Source organism: Xiphophorus hellerii, chromosome 11 (genome assembly GCF_003331165.1).
Source record: "Xiphophorus hellerii strain 12219 chromosome 11, Xiphophorus_hellerii-4.1, whole genome shotgun sequence".
NCBI lineage: Eukaryota > Metazoa > Chordata > Actinopteri > Cyprinodontiformes > Poeciliidae > Xiphophorus > Xiphophorus hellerii.
Genome location: NC_045682.1, coordinates 22,006,369 through 22,023,379, shown reverse-complemented (window position 1 = coordinate 22,023,379; position 17,011 = coordinate 22,006,369). Strand labels below are relative to the sequence as shown.

General features: G+C 37.0%; 1 protein-coding gene and 1 non-coding gene across 2 annotated transcripts in view; both read left to right on the top strand.

The window, feature by feature from the left end:
- fat3b (FAT atypical cadherin 3b) overlaps positions 1-11,047 on the top strand; it is an 81,932-nt gene extending 70,885 nt beyond the window's left edge. Inside the window, exons 50-54 of the mRNA XM_032576388.1 lie at positions 3,383-3,475; positions 4,311-4,370; positions 4,655-4,693; positions 7,615-7,680; positions 9,431-11,047. Of these exons, the coding sequence (XP_032432279.1) occupies positions 3,383-3,475; positions 4,311-4,370; positions 4,655-4,693; positions 7,615-7,680; positions 9,431-10,185 (1,013 nt within the window). The 3' untranslated portion in view covers positions 10,186-11,047. The remainder of the gene's footprint in view (positions 1-3,382; positions 3,476-4,310; positions 4,371-4,654; positions 4,694-7,614; positions 7,681-9,430) is intronic.
- A 5,625-nt stretch (positions 11,048-16,672) lies between these two features.
- Positions 16,673-16,746, top strand: trnai-aau (transfer RNA isoleucine (anticodon AAU)). The gene has a single exon. It is a non-coding gene; the product is annotated as a tRNA-Ile (tRNA).
- The last annotated feature ends 265 nt before the right edge of the window (positions 16,747-17,011 follow it).

Here is a 17,011-nt window from a genome sequence, read left to right as displayed (position 1 = left end):
TATTTTCATTTCAAATATTATTAACTGTTTAACGAAGCGGTGAACAATAATGGATAAATTTAAAAGTAGACAAGTTGCAAGTCTTCAACAAATTAATCATCCTAATGTTTAATTTATTGCAGATAAGATAAGACACTTGATTAACACATAAAAATAAAAAAATATATATAAATTAGGTATAATGATTACTTTTTGATCTTACCCAAATGCAGACAGACCAGAGGTAGACATAAAGTGAGGAGTTTCAGCATAATAAAATAAGCTTACAATACTGGAGAGAAGTGAACAGGACATGGAACCAGAGAAGTAGAGAATCCGGCAAGAAATAAAGAAAATCTGGGAGACTAAATATTGACACACATATGGAAAATAACAAAAGAGCAAGATGAACTATCAGAGTAAATCAAGTATTGATGTGACAGAAGAAAAGTACAAAACTGAGGGAGGACGACTAAACAACACAAAAGAAAGCTAAGACTCAAAATGAACTTCAAAAAGTAGAACAAGAACTATCACAAATCTAACCTCCTGAGACCCTGCATCCTCATATGAGGACATTACATTTTTGTAAACACAGATGTAAATAATAACATTGATTGAATGGTCTTATCGTCACACAGATAGACCCAATGTCCTCGTCTGAGGACATTGGGTTTTGAGATAACCACTTATTGTAGAAAGCTAAAATTTCATTTTTAGGCTAATTGGGTCCTTATGATCCCAAATGACAAGGAGAAAATGTATATGCAAAAACAGACCCATTGTCCTCATATGAGGGCATTGGTTTTGACATAGTTCAAGAGAACATAGAAAGCTAAAATTTAATTTCAACTAAAATTAGGTCATACTAATCCCAAATAGTAAGGAGACATAAAAAATGCACATCAAACAAAAGCCCGGGTCTCAGGAGGCTAAGATAAATAAATCCAAATACAGAAAACAAAACAGAAGAATAAAAACAGAAACTAAGCACAACAATTAAACTAATATGCCAATAAATTCCTAAAAATTATGGACAAAGAAAAATTAACTGCCTATGGTAAACTTATATAACAAGACAATGATTAAAGCACATAAAAGTACCAAAAGCGAAGCACAAAGTGGTCATGCCGCTTGAGCTTTAATGGGACTTTAAAGAGTTTGAGTAAAGAGGGCATGTTCAAGGAGTGTGTTAGTGGGTGGAATAAAGAAAAACCTGTACTTTTAGCTGCATACATTAGCAAAACACAACTTAATCACTGGAGCACTAATGAAAAACAATGTAAAAGGATGAGGTTGAGAGTTTGCCTTTTTGCTAAGGCTAATTATTTGTAGAATTCTCTTCTCTTAATCAGACTCAGAACAGACGCATCTGCAGTGGCTGCTTTATTCCTTATGAGTGATGGTGCTGCATTACTGCACACATTCCCAAAGGAGCTTTACCAACTCCATATGAATATATAGCATGGTTCTAGAAAGCTGAAGGTGATGCCCAGGAAGCATTCTGCATCTGATGTATGTGAGTAGAAAAGCACAATCCTGAATGGATAATAACAAAATGGCAGCCTTTAATCATTTTAATAAGACTGCTCAGTAATACAACTGATAGAACCAATTCCTTGCAGCAAGACGTTCTTGGGCTCCAGCCCCAGCCTGAGTTTAAATGTTTTCCCTTTTTCTTGTCCTATCAAATTATTTACTCGTTTGTGTTGGAATATTGTGAAATATTGTAGAAAAGCATTTCATTTTATGATTAAAAGATAACATTTGGAAAAGTTTAAGAGTAATAAATGCTTTTGCAAAACTTGTTTTGTGATTCATTCAGAAAGTCAGGGATTTAGCAAAAGAAAAGTTGGAAAATAGACCACCTTAATTACACACAGGCATAGTTTCAACTTTTTATTTTTACACCATTTTGTTTAGCAAAGAAAATCCATTTTTTGGCCCTTGATTTTCACTTCGTTTGCCTTTTCCTTCCTTTTCACATTTGGAACAATTATGTGAAACCAGGCATTATATTGCTGTGAGATTACAGCACCTGGAGGAGCAATGTACCTGTCTTTGCCCTGGTTCAACAGACCGTGTTGCAGACACTTTTAACAGCCACATGCCAACTCATTGTGACATCCAAGTACCTGCTGTGCCCTTTTGACACTCGTCTGACAAACAATCACTCAGAAGCAAGCGGGTGCTTTGAAAGGATACAACCTTCCAAATAACTGCAAAGAAAAGCGGTGTCAGGGATCACTCTGATTTGTAAGCATCCATTTATTTGAAATGCACCTCTGTTGACATGCAAGTCAAAGGTAACTAAAGAAATCTGGATGATTTCTCCACATGAAATTTAAGTTGACTCTTCTGCCCACATAAAATGTCAGGTTTAGATCTTGAAGTTGAGAGCTTTGGTTTCTGCTTTGCAGATAGCCCAAACACAAAAGCGTTTTAAAACTTATTTCTGTCAATACGAATGCATCACCGCATCCTTTAGTTGATAAACTTTTTAAGAATTCAATTCTCCTTCGTGATGTTTATTTTCAGTCTTGCTCAGAAGAGAAACAGATGAACAAATATACCAAAATCCAGCATAATACTTCTCGATTTTGCGGACGGTGGTAAAAAGAGCATTCAAAATAAAACTTCTTCATTTCAAAAGTAGTTTGCTCAGCAAATGACTTACAGATACTGAAGACACTGCAGCTGAAATGAAATAGTTTATCAAAACTGATTCAGAAGTGAATAAATGATCGATTCAGACTGTTTTCTTTCAATCCAGGTACAACTGCATAGAAATCGGATTTTAGGTTATGTTTGAAAAAAAGGTTTTTCTTTTTGACAATCAAGTAGACAGTAGTGTTCATTGTAGCATCCTTTCTATCCACAATGGTCTTCCTTCATGTAATTTAACTCAATTTGTAACCGTCAATGTGAGATTATGATCATTTTCATGCACTTCATGAATTCATCTCCTGTGAAATAACCCCAGTTTCTTCTCAGTGTATCTGTTTAGTTTTCTTTCTTTTTCTCCCTCTGAATTGATCTTCATTTTTTTAAAAGTAATCAGCCTTTCAGCTATTTGTGGGATTTAAAAAGAATTTGAGTTGTAAGTGTGGCTGCACGTCAAAAAATTACATCTGCACTCTACACTTTTTAGTGTTGTAAAAGGATGGTTTCTTAAATCTAAAAAGCTCCGTTCCTTTTTTCAGTTACGCGACACAGAACATTTTAAAATAATGTAATTGGCTTGTTTCACTTGTAAGATTAAAACTTTAAGTGTTCTATGCAATTTAATAATATAGTTGAAAGTTAAAACTTGTATCATTAATGTACTTTGTAACTTCATTTTATTTTTAATTTACATGATTTTCATTTTATTTCAGATTTATATGTAATTTATATGTTTCAGAGCTAGTGGAGGAGGACGTGTTGTGTCTCTCAGACTCCACCTCTGATGAGCGCTCCCTCAGTTCCTACACCTCTGAGTCCATTGATGACAATGGTAGGAATGGATGACTGAAACCACTTTACAATGCACTGGGCTTATTAAAAGGAGGACATTATGTAAAATCAACAATTTTGAGCTTTATATCATGTTACAATGTCATTCCCTCATTAAAAACATTCTTGGAGTGTTTTTATTTGTTCATTGAAGTTTGAGGAATCCTTGAATCTCCTGCGGCAACCATTCAACATTTGCTCACACAAGGCACTGCCACTGCAGTGTCCAGATGAGTCTCCATCCGCCAGTCAGCGTCCTTTGTTTGTTTTGGGAATTTTCTTGGGATTAAATGACGTCTGGTATTTGCCTTCCTCCATCTGTGTCATATTACAAGCTGAACAATGAAGAAGTATAGGCAAAGTTTCACCACTCTCTGTATACAATACTGTGAACAAGTATTTGTTCTCTTTCATATTTCTTGTTGTTTTTGGTTTTTCAGATCACATAACAAATTTTAATATCAGACAGAGAAAAGCTGAGTTAGTAAAATGCAATCTACAAAATAATTAGCAATTACTCAAAATTACTCCAAGAGCACAATGACAACTCAATCCGGATATTATCAAAAAGAAACTTAGAACAGTATCTAAAGCATGGTAGTCCTCACTTATTCTACTTCTGTCATATTTAAATGAGATGAGATGAAGACATTGTAGTATTTTATATATACTGTATATCACATGTATAAAAATGTTTGTAAGAATAACATGTCCCCTCTTTGTGTTTAACATGTGTGCCCACAGCCATTTGCATTCTTGTATATCACAGTGACATAATGAAAAATGCACTGACGTTGTTTCTTTCTTCTATTTTTCTCTTTGTGTTTTCCTTCTAGCATCCATAGTCACAGTCATACGTCTAGTCAATGATGCTGTTGATGATATTGAAAGTGAAGGTATGAAAGAACATCTTCTGTTAACTCCTCTTTCTCTTTTGTGCCCGTCTTCTGTTGCCAAATTCTTTGTTCAGCGGCAGAGCAAAAAGATACAGTGTGCTGAAAGCAGCCCAGGCTGTGCCTTGAATCCCTGTTCTTATTAAGAATAAAACATCCTGCTTAGATTTTCAATATTTTGTCAGTTTCTGACACCGCGTCTCTCTCTACTTCAATTTTCCCTCTTTGGTTCCTGTGTTGTTTGTCTCCGGCTTTCTCTGACTTTGGCTTTCTCTCTCCCTTTGAAGTGTCACACATGGACAAAGAACAGCAGTGGAACAGCCCGGGTGAGTGAGACGCAAAGCAGCTGAAAAACATCTTATTAAAAACCCATCCCTCCGACTTCTTACCGAACTCTTATCCTAAGCCCGACCTATTGTATACTTTACATTGTGTTCTATTAAAGTGTTCATTGCACCCAATTCTCTAGAGATCATCAGATTTCCTTTAAGCCAATATATTGATATATTTTGTGGTTCATACTTTAAATGTTAAAGCATTTCCACAAGCTGTCTTCTGTTTGGTGGTTCTAGTGGATTTCTATAAATTTGAATATCATCAGAGATAATATATTTGCAGAGAGTGATGTATAATGTCTATTTTGTTTTGTAGATTTTACAAACAGGAACCAATTAGGGACCCATAGAAAAAAGAACAGCACGCTAATAGAAAAATAGGAAATGTAATTTTTAAGGGTTGTTGTTCAGGTTTACAGAAATATTAGCATTCTGAAGACATTTCCTATGTACTGCACTGCACTCAGTAGTTGTTTGGCCCTCCTTTAATGATCATATTGTTCATAAATGTTACATACTGAAGCTTTAAATGTGCCTTCACAATCATCCCAAATTTTATTCTGCATTTTCTTTCTACAAGATGTTTTTCTTCCACTTAACCTTCCACTAATATGTTTGAGTATAGCCCTCTGTGAACAAAGATTTTTGTTTCTCATCCTCCTCAATTCAACAGTCTTCCTCGTGATTGTCTTTTAATAATAATAAAAAAATGTATTATAAATGCTGTTTTTCTCTTGGTCTTAGATTCAATTGTTTGACCCATACCTTTTGAATTTAAAAAAAATTATGGATAAATTCCTGCCACAACTGCACCATCAATGCTTTTTGTTCCATCTGACTACAAAAATGAAAAACGCCAAGCTTCTAACATGAGTTCCCTCTCATCTCACCAAAACAGCTCAGCTCATCATGGCATGTACAGTACATGGGATTTCTTGGCATTTCTTGTGTTCTCTGAAGTGGAGGAGTTGGCAGCGCATCTTTACTGTGGGTGGGTGGGATTGGGTTTTGCTCCGGTGTATCCCACAGATGTTCAAGCAGATTTGGGGCCGAGTAACCACCTTGGACTATTTATTGTTTTACTCAAGCTTTCGTTAGCAATTTTTCCAGTTCTGGGTGGGTTGCACTGTCTGTCTAGAAAAGCTGCCACACATCGGGAGCGCAATTTGTAAAGCATCATTTGAAACAACATTGTATAGAGTCTGGAACAGAAAATAATACTGTTAGCTCTTTGAAACATCTGATTTCAACACAGTTTTGTTTAAAATGTGGACCAAAATAAAAGCATGGGGTCACATTTTTCCATGAGACAAGCTATTTTACTGCTAATTATCTGTTTAAGCAAAGAAAAGCTTTCACCCCAGCCTTTCAGACAGTCTCAGAGGATTTTAAGGGCACTTTGAGCCCTTAAAATCACATCTGCACATAACAGCAGAGAAAAAGGCAGCTTCTAATACTTTCGCTCTCACACTAAATAGGGCACCAGCCACAGTTTGACCACTGACTTTTTTCTCCTGATGAATAAATGCATTGGTTTGCTTTTACAAAGAATACCCAGTTAGGCACCTACAGAATAAGATCAGTGTGTCCCTCCCTGCTACTGCTGCAGTCTTACAGTCAATATTAACTGGCACATAGTTACAGAATCTGTTTGTTCTCAGTTTCCCTAAATTTCCTAGGCCTAACAAGCATTTCATGTCTGACTCTGTGCAAAGCTGCATTTATCTCCACACATCACCAGCTTACTGAAGTACAATAAACCCTACACATGAAATAATACCACACATGTAAAATTGTTGAATTGTTTTTAATGCTGCATAAGTGCACATACTTAATTACACACGTAATGCAAGATTAATCCCCTTGTAGAACTTAAAGCGCTTGATCAGTAAAAAACCAAAAAGGAGTTTGTCTGTTTGTTTTTTTTATGAAAAGCTTAATCAACAAAAATCAGTATTCAGCTTCTGTGGAATAAAATAGAAAAGTAGAGCTAATTCTACATCTAAATTAGATGGTTACAGAGGCTAATTATTCCAGAAAGAGCTAAGCAACCAAGCTGTATTTAAAAGAGGCGAGACAGATGGAAAACGGGGATATTGAACAGATAATTAGCTTTAATTAACAAGCATTGAATCAGATGAAAACATGCTAGAAATGATTGAATAATACAACTGCAAGTATGGTAATCGGAGCCTAAATTAGTAAAGATTTATCCTGGAAAACGGGCCAGCAGTCTTTATGGTTAAAATAAATCCTCTTTTTACTAGTGTCATCCTGTCTCCGCAGATTGTGTGTGAAACACAGAGCAGGTTCTCCCCTCTCACTTTTCCAAAGAATTTTTTGTCCAGACTTATTAAAAGCCCCATAAAAGTTTTGAAGAGCAACACAAACGAGCCACATTCAGAGTCATCTTGTCTTACTGCCGCAGCCCATGGAGTCGCCCATTTTAGATTCATTCCATTATACATATTTGCAAATATTAATTAAATGAAATACTTAAACTTAATATGGGTTGGTATAAATATTAAGACATTAAAAATGTCAGTTGGGTTTTTTACTCCATGCACTAAATAACTTACTATTATTGCTAAAATTATGATTATGTAAACATTTAAGACTGAAAAGGAATCTTTGTCCATTTATTGTACCAAAGTAGCTTTCTGTATAACTGCTCACTTCTATCATTGCATTATAGATAATATGTGAACATATAGATCATGTGCTCTTGATTTTCTTTGTTTGTGTTTATGCCCATTTACTGCACATCTATTAGTAATATCCTCCTGTCATCATGCATTGCTTCAATATTCTTCCCCAAATCTTTTTTCTGTATTCAGAGTTTGCTTTTGGACTGCATCGTCCAAGTTTTTCTGTCCGATGAGATGTTTGTTTTGTTTCCATTTCACCAATAGCGAGACACCACCTGCAGAACAAGGATAAGATTTGTGTAGAGTTCGTCAAAGAGTACACTGTGGATTGTAAGAGCATGTATTTATTTATTTATTCCCTCTTTTACTATTATTTTTTTTATATTCCAACCAGAGACCCAGATATTTCAGCAGCAATAGCATGCAGAGAAAGAAAATCCCAATTTTTTGTGGTTTGTTGGCATGGACGTCTAATAAATATCTCTTGTCCATGTGTGTCTTGCATTGCACCCCAGGAGCTGGCATTCTCCAGGACACTAATGAAGTGTACGCTTTATCCCACATAGAGACTGACCCCTCTGGCTCCTCTCACTTCATCAATATGATACCTTTTCACTCACAGCTCATTAGCCAAACCATGAATTATGCAGCCTGCATGTTGTAGTTTGTAGGAAGTTGTGATTTACTATGTTTTCTCACAATAATTAATTTCAATGAAGAACACATATCAAAGTATTGCATTTTGTTGCATTCATAATTTGTGCAATAATAAATATTCCAAAATGAGGTAAGCACACTGGAAATTTCTTAGTAAGCCTCGTAACTGGCTTGCAAATTCTCAAATGGTTTATACTCGTTAAGAAAATGATTTATACCGCAGAGAAAGTATTGAAGAGCTTAAAAGAGACTACATTTTATTAATGCAAAAATAATTACTGGCATGTGTTGTGCCTTACAGACATATTTATCCCCATTTGAAAATTGTAGTAAAAATCAGATTACACTTATCAAGACACAGGAAATGAAAAACCTATTAAATACAAATCCTATTTGTAATTTACAATCTCAGTGAAAGTCTTGGCCTCTTCCAATGGGGTAATATATATATATATATTTAAATTTTCAGTTCAAAATCAAACAACATTAGTTCAAAATTAATCAAAATATAAAATGAATCTTTGTGTGAATCACTCATAAAGGTGGAACTGGCATAAAGTGCAATGAATGTTCAATATTTAACCGATTTCAGACAATGAATTTGTAAGACAAAATTAAATAAAATAACTACTAATATAACTTTGATAAACAAAAGCTAAAATAGTTGTTCAAATAGACATATTGGGCAGTATACAGAAAACAACTGCTTTGAATTGATTGAGCAATTGATATCTTGACTGTTCTATTCATGTGTCCCACTAGACTCTAGGTCTGCAGAAAAAGCTATGGCGGATGGGATTTGGCCCCTGGGCCTTGAGTTTGACATGTGGTTAAGATCAAAGGATGGATGTGTTGGAATGACCTAGTCAAAATCCATTTCAGATCTTTTCTGCAAAATTATATTATTCCTGCACTTTTCAAATTTGGATTTGTAAAGCATTTTAAAAAACATGCATACATTTTCTTATGACTATACTTTAATGGAGGTCTGTCACATAAAATCCTAATAAGATACAATAAAAGTCATTTTAAAGAGACAAACGTAAAAAAAAGTTCATGATGTATAAATGCTTTTCTATGGCACAGTAGTTTGGTGCTTGGCTCGCCTCAGTCAACTTCCTGTAGTTACAATTATGAAATGGTTTTGAAAGTGCTGCTATGTTTTACTGATGTGAAACCCATTAAAACGATCATATCATTCCTCCTCACACTGTCCAAAAGACAGTTAAAGCAGTTGTTTTTTTATACTAAGGACTTCATGCCTAAAGCAGTTTAGCATCATTAGACTTCATGCAGTGGGGCCTCGGGCTCATAACGCAGCATGTGAGCTTATATATTTCAGCTCCTCATTAAAATAATATTTCTTGTCCATAAAACACTTCAAAACCACCTAAAGAGTTGCTCTCTGTCTTTTCTTTTTCAGCATACCGGCGGGAGACTTCCTTCCAGAGTTTGAGCTGGCTGTCACCGTCACGGCTGCATCCGCCAGAGGTGGGATACCATTACAACCTCAGTGACGCCCAGCAGAACATCAGACGTGGAGGCAGCACACGCTCCCTCCAGCTTGACTCCAGAATGATGAGCTGCAGCGGTGACAGAGGCCATGAGTGGGGCCAGGAGAACAGGAGGAGGACCTTCCAGTGGGAGAGGAATCAGTCTGGCGAGTGGGAAAGAAGACAAACTGTGCACAGAGATGAAAAGAGGAGACACGAAGGGGAAGGGAAAAAGACGGAGATGAGAAGCAGGGATGTGGCGGCGCACCACAGAGAACATCTGCAGCTGCATAACCGTGACAGTGTTGAAGACAGCTCCTCGCCTATTTACGAGGAGTACAGAGAGGCCTGCCATGATCCAGAGCCAAATGACGACTCAGAGAGTCTCTATGACACTCTACCGCCAACAAGGCGAGCGTACGAGGGATACCCGTCGAGCCCACCGGGCCTCAACCTGCACCCGGCTCAACTCATGCCCCCTTTGAGGGCCTGGGATCTACAGGAGGAGGAATGGAGGCGATCACAGGAGGAACAGGAAGGACTCGGCTCTGCCGGTCTGAGCAGTTCTGGAGATGAGCTAGAAAGACTTCTGAACCTGGTGTCGCTCAGAGCCAGGAGAGCCACTCGGACAAATAGAACCTCTACCGGATCTGAGCCAACAGGAAGCTGGGAGGGGTGTAAATGAACCACTAACCAGACTGTTTACAGAATATTTAAAGCGTTTATTAATCCTTTATGAACAGCAGAGAGGCAGCGATTCTCTCTGACTTTACTTTGTATTTATAGTACAACACCTCTGCTGCAGCATCTAAAAATAATTGTACAGGAATATTAAAAAAAAGACACACATGTGTCTGTTATGCTTATCCTGGTGTAAACAAGCACTAATCCACCACCAATCCCCTGGATCTTCGATAAGCTGCAGGAATCAGAGGAAATTCATGTGTTCCCTCAACGCCTTCACCTGTGCCGCGTGAGAATCGTCTGCGATTGGCTGTGAATCAAAGCCGTTACATTTATTATTTAGAGCCACTGAAGCACTGCATTCATCTGTTTCTCTGTTGTTGTTTGGGGTAGGGAGGATGATACCAACGTACGTCTATGTGTTGTTGTGTGGTTCGTACATTGTATTTTTCCAAACATGCAAGCACACACACACACACACACCCACACACCCCATCGCTGTGTGAACTCAGCCTCACATTTCTTAGAGCTTTTATTATTTTCACTGGCACATGCTTGGGGTTGTTTGGAAGAGATCTTTTCACCCACGTCCTACTACACACAGCCTGAGCTGAGCTATTAAGATTACCAATGCTGATACCTGGGGGGATTTTTCCTTAATCATTCAATTATTCTATGAATATTTATTTGATAACTACTCATTTGTGAGAGCCTCTTTCGTGAACACACATCATGGATGTTATGTATTTTAAATTTTTGCCAACAGTTGTGGTTTTCTTTTTTTCCCTTGCTTAAAATTTATGCGTGAAAAGGCCTTTTAACATGTCTGATTTTGTAATTGGTATAAAGTGATTTGAAAAAGCTTTCAGACTCTTTGAAATTTTTAACCTTTTGTCTTGTTCTGTCTTGTCCCAATTTTCATGGGATTTGTGTAATTGACAAACCAGGTAGTGTATATTTTTGAAGTACAAGAAAAATGATTTTTTTTATTTTTCTTTTTATATAAAAAATATCTAGCAACTAAATAAAATTCAGGGTAATACATTTCCTTTAGAAGTCACTTGGAGTCCACATATGTTCCAGTACTAGTTCTAATTCTGGTATAAATATGTTATGATACACGGTGAAGAGGAAACGCTGTGGACCCTGGATGAAATTAAGAAATGATGATTTTAATGATGAAGTCAGCAATACGAAGTCCAAAAATCCAGTCAGCACAGAAATGAGCATCTACTGGTAGCAACTGGTTGACACAACTAATAACTGACAGCAGACAAGGCTAGATGAGATGACTAAGACTGCTCGACACACTAGACAGATTAGACAAGGACCCGACAAGGAACACAGGTGGGATTAAATACACAGAGGGTAATCAGGGAAACGAGACACAGCTGGGAACAATCAAGGGGTAGCCAGGACAACACCGAGACTAAATTAACTGAAAAACTGAAAACAGAAACCTAAATTAACACAGATAAAAACCCAAATCCTCACAAAATAAAGTTGTTCAGTGAAGGCCTTAGTGGTTTATGAAGTTAGTTTTATGGACAAACAAGATTGTGAAGACTAAGGTATAGCAGAACTGTAAACATTTCAGCTCATGACTGTTTTACCTAAACAGACAATCCAGGGGAGGAGAGCTTTATTTGAGAGGCCTGTGGTATTTGTGTAGGACCTACTGAGATGCAGACCTCAGGTGCAGGAATGTGTCAACAACTATTTATGTCACTGGAGAATTCTGGCCTTTATCAGAGAGTGGCAAGAAGGAATTTATTGTTAAAACATATTCACATATAAAGCATATTCATGTCTTACAGTGGTCCAGTCAAAGTACAGAGCCGAATAAAATGTATAAAGCCTGAGCTATTTTACAAAGAATGACGACACAAAAAACTATTCTCTAGATGTGCAAAGCTGGTAGAAACATACCTCAAAAAAACATGCAGGCCTCATTTCAGTGATGAAGCCAAATACATGTCATTCTTTAATATTTAAAATTATTTGAAAGCCACATATTTTTCTTCCATTTCACAAATGCACAACTTTGTGACAGTTTATTACATTGAATCCCAATAAAAAAACACATTGAAATTTGTGACTGTAAAGTGATGAAATATGAAAAGGTTACATGTATACAAATATTTTTGCCATGTACTGTAAAATTTGTGTGCATTCCTCAGACAGACTGAAGGATAGAAGCCCACCCTTTGTACTCATGTTAACAGGAGAAGTGGATTCTAAGACATTTTGTGTTGAAAGGCTCAGAAAATATGTGGAAATGCAACAGTGACATGCAGAATCACTCAACCCGGGATATGCACATGGCTGGCGCTCTGATAGTACAGGGGAAATGTTGTCGTGTTTTCCATTCATGCACAACAAAGGGAAAGCAAATGGGAATAAATTTACTCCATGTTGAACAACACATGAATTAGAAGTTGGAGAATTTCGGGGCAAACTGGATAAAGCATTCCAGAGGCCAGCGCAACTGTGGACAGGAAACAAGCCTGATTAAATATCTTCTTTATAACTATAAAGAATGTCAAATCCTTCTTTTAACTGATGCTCATGATATAAAGTCCATGTCCAGATAGGCAGGATTAGAAAAAAGAAAACATTTACATGTCACTAAGGGATATAAACACGACATGCAAGGTGAAGAGTGTAAATGCAAATCATCCACATTTGACAGCATGTAATGAAATTCAAGGGCAGACTATTTTGCTGAATTGATTTGCTGAAAGAATGCAGAGAATTTCAAATTGAAAGGTACTCTCCCCAAGGACTCTGTGAAAGTACTCCGGCATCAGCCACTAATGGCCACGTGTCCCATGGCCCGTCTTAACGCGGTCATTATCAGTCTCAGTGTCAGCGAAGGCAGCCGAGTCTCTCAGTGTGAGGCCTATCAATCCATCCATGCATTCCAGTTACTCATTCTTATTCCGCTCTGCCCTGTCAGAGGGCTTCTGAAGCGTGTCCCCGCTTCGCACGAGGCAACGGGCTGGGAAACATCCCAGACAGGTCAGACTAACACGTGGACAAACACATTCACACCTGTGGGCACTTTACAGCTTCCAGTTCACCTGGTCTGAATATCTGTAGACTGTGGAAGAAAATGCCCCAGCCCACACCCATAACACCCTCACCCCGCCAGCAGGAGGTCTGACGTTAAAACCCAGAAAATTCAACAAGGAATAGCAACTTCTGATGGCTGAAATAAGCCTTCTATGTCACAGCTGACTCATCTTGTAAACTTCTTTTAATGGCTAATGGGTTTTAAATTATTTCAGGTCACTGATGAAGCACATTATTATTTAGTGTACTGTACACGATGAGGACTTGAACATGCTCCAATCAAGCAGATTTGTACTTAAATAGAAAGAAAAAAGGTTATTTGTCCTGAGGGTGAATATGTGCTTCGTGTTCATGAGCAGTTTTGCTTTATTATTTCTCAAAGAGGACTACGTCAGGCACATAATTCCCATAAATATTACTCTTGTCATACTTCTTATATGTTTTTCTTTTCCCACCTCACCAGAATCTAGTAGATTTGCTTAGCAAAGCTTAAGCTTGTTTAATGTCCGGAGATTGCACAGACGTGTAGGGACATTTCCTGGACTGTTTGCACTGTGGAATCAGTCAAGCAAACAAAAAATCATTTTTGAGAAAACCTGAGGTTATTCTATAAAGCTGTTATGATTGTATCACATATATAGATTGTTGGTATTGAATGCCAACAGCTGTGCAGATTGCAGAATAATCTTTGCTGCATTATGTTGTTTTTGTTTTCCTCTGAAATGGATTTGTTTGCTGACTTGAATAAATGAATCCAGTTTATTGTGTAGCATTCCTCATGCCAGCAAATTTATTCCCAAAATGACCCAGTTCAATGATTGAATCATGCATCTACGATTAGAATTGTTAAACGGTATACAGATTGTTTTTTTTAATAGAACTGACAATGAGTTTCATATTTATATAAAGAAGTATTGTATATTTGCAAAATTCATTTTTTTATTTAGTAGTTACATAAGAAAGAGCTTAATGCACATGAGGTCAAAGGCTCCAACCTGCATGGAACAGATCATATAAATGAACAAACACATGAAACAAAGAAGCTACCTGGAATTTGGTTTTAACGTCCTTGAAGCTTTAAAAATTCTCAGAATCTGTGAAAAACTCATGTGAAAAATAAATTTCTTACTTCATGATTGAATTAGCAGTTGCATAAATTAAGCAATTATTTATAGTCCTGGTAGATTTGAATTTTTAAATATCTCTACTCAACCAAGATGTTTGTTTCTGATAGGAACAAGACGGACATCTTTCACAAGATCAGAAAACAATGTTACGGCTATGAAACAAAAGCATGTTTTTTTTCTTTTTTAAAGCTTTATTTGACAGGAAAGAGGGTAATGAGAAAAGGGGGAAGACATGCGGCAAAGGTCACCAGGTCGGGAATCGAACCTGCGACAGCCACATCGAGGACTAAGGCCTCTATATGTGTGTTGTGCTGAACCCCTGCGCCACCACAGCACACCCAAAACAAAGGCATGTTGAAAAAATATTTATTCTCCATCCATCCACTGTCTATACCCACTTATCCTTCAGTTGCAGGGGACTGATGCCCATCACCAGGGACAACCAGGCTACCAGATCCAAACCCAGCACCTTCTTGCTACAAGTAAATCATGTTACCAACTGCACCATTGTTAAGCCCAGATTACTTCCCAATGCTAGGTCATAACCATTAAAAGCGTCCTCAAGTCATATTTACTAAATGTGATTAAATAAACCTAAAATTTAAGAGTATTGTCTCTCAGAAGAAAAAAAATGGAGTTCAAAGTTCTATTTCAATCTAAAAGCGATGAGATAAAGTAAAAATGAGGAAAGTATCGTAGAACTTCTTTGACCCGACAGCATTTACTGCTAGAGCAATCCATCTCAGATTGTGCCTTATTCAGACGTGGCTGTTGAACTCCCCGCAAACCCAGAGAAAGCGCCCGTCTCCCTTGGCTGTAAGGGAACAATCAGGTTTCTGCTCCAACATTACAATTATGGACTTCCTTCACAGCACATGGGAAACACAGTATGTGCCCCTGCAATTTATCAGTAACAGCAACTTCTGCCATAACTTGGATGATTTATGTATAATCTGAATGGGAAAAAACAGTTGAAAGTTCACAAAGGCTACAAGCTCCCTTCATTTAGTCTAAATCATAGAATCCAGCAAGAGTAGCCAAAGCGGGCAGTAGAAGAAAATAGTGTTTGACAAAATCAAGAAGAGACCTGTCTGGGAAATAGATTTTACAAATGTAATATATTTGTAAAATAGTGCATTACATAGAGGGTGGTCACACTGCTGCATGTCTAGCCGTTTATTTTTAACTACCAAGGACATGAATCAAAGAACCTTTTTGTGGTTATTGTTTACTCCAGCTCTTCTTTCTAGTTTGTGAGTAAACTTTGCTTTTATTGTCATCCAACCCATCTTGGGTTATCACTACTATGATGAATATTTTCTAGACAAGTACTTCCTTGGTGGACAGATCTTTGCCTGTCACATATTTCTTTTCTGTTTTGCTATTTTATTTGTCATTCCATCCATATTATTATCCATAATAGGTGATTTTATTATGTCACAAAATATTAAACATGTTGGGGGCTATAAGAAACTTGGGATTGGGGTTGAGATTCATATGCCAGTAAAAACGACGCCCTAAAGCATACTGCCAGAACTATGGGATGTCATAAATTAAAGCATATTTAAGAATCAGATCCAATCAGAATTCCACACCTAGATCCTGAGTGAGAATTTATGAAAAGATTTGATATTATATTCACAGACTCTCTCAATTTTGTCTGATTGAGCTCAGCACTACTTTCTGTACGTCTACCTCATACAACAACATCAGTGTATATTATATTTTAGTTTGTGGTTCTTATGTTGGCTGCTTTGTTCTTGCTTTTAGTTCTCTCTCTTAGCAGAATCAGATGAAGCACAAAAGGCTAAAATGGGTACAAAGAGGAACTCAAGGGAGTCGGTTCTCTGTTCTAGTCAGCCTTTTAAAAATGAATCCATCAACGGGTGAAATGTTTATAAAACCAGATGAAACTTGCCTCTGTAAAGTCATTAATGAAAACTTTAAAGCCTAATAAGCTCATCTTGCAATCTAATGAGATTACAAAACCTTAATTTATATTAGGAAATGCGTCATTGAGGGTATTATTTTATTAGTTATCTTATACTATTCAATTTACGTTTTGGTAATTTGGTGTGTGTTTTCAAGGCTACATTGAAGTGAGCGTCACTTTTTAAGCTCAGTACAGCAAGGAATGCAGGCTGGACACACTGTAGAGACCTCCTTTTTCAGTGAGACGGAAGTCCATTTTGAAAAACATTAGGATATGAGCACTTTTGTCAAATCTTCATTGTGGTAAGATCATGTAAGTTTTTCTTAAATTGATGAAAAATTAACATCATGTATGGCCGGTTAGTTCAGCTGGTCAGAGCGTGGTGTTAATAACGCCAAGGTCATGGGTTCAATCCCCATCCTGGCCAATTGAAATCCAAAGTCTTTCAGACAATCAACACTTTAAAATAAAAAAAGATTGGAAAATAAAATCAACACCTCAAAATGAAAAAATGCCTCTGAAATAATATCAACACTTCAAAAAAAATTGTCTGGAAAATATACCTTTATGCATGTTGATTATGGAAAACATTAGAATATGAGCACTTTTGTCAAATCTTCATTCCGGTAAGATCATATAAGCTTTTCTTAAATTGATGAAAACTCAACATTGCCTATGGCCCGTTTGCTCAG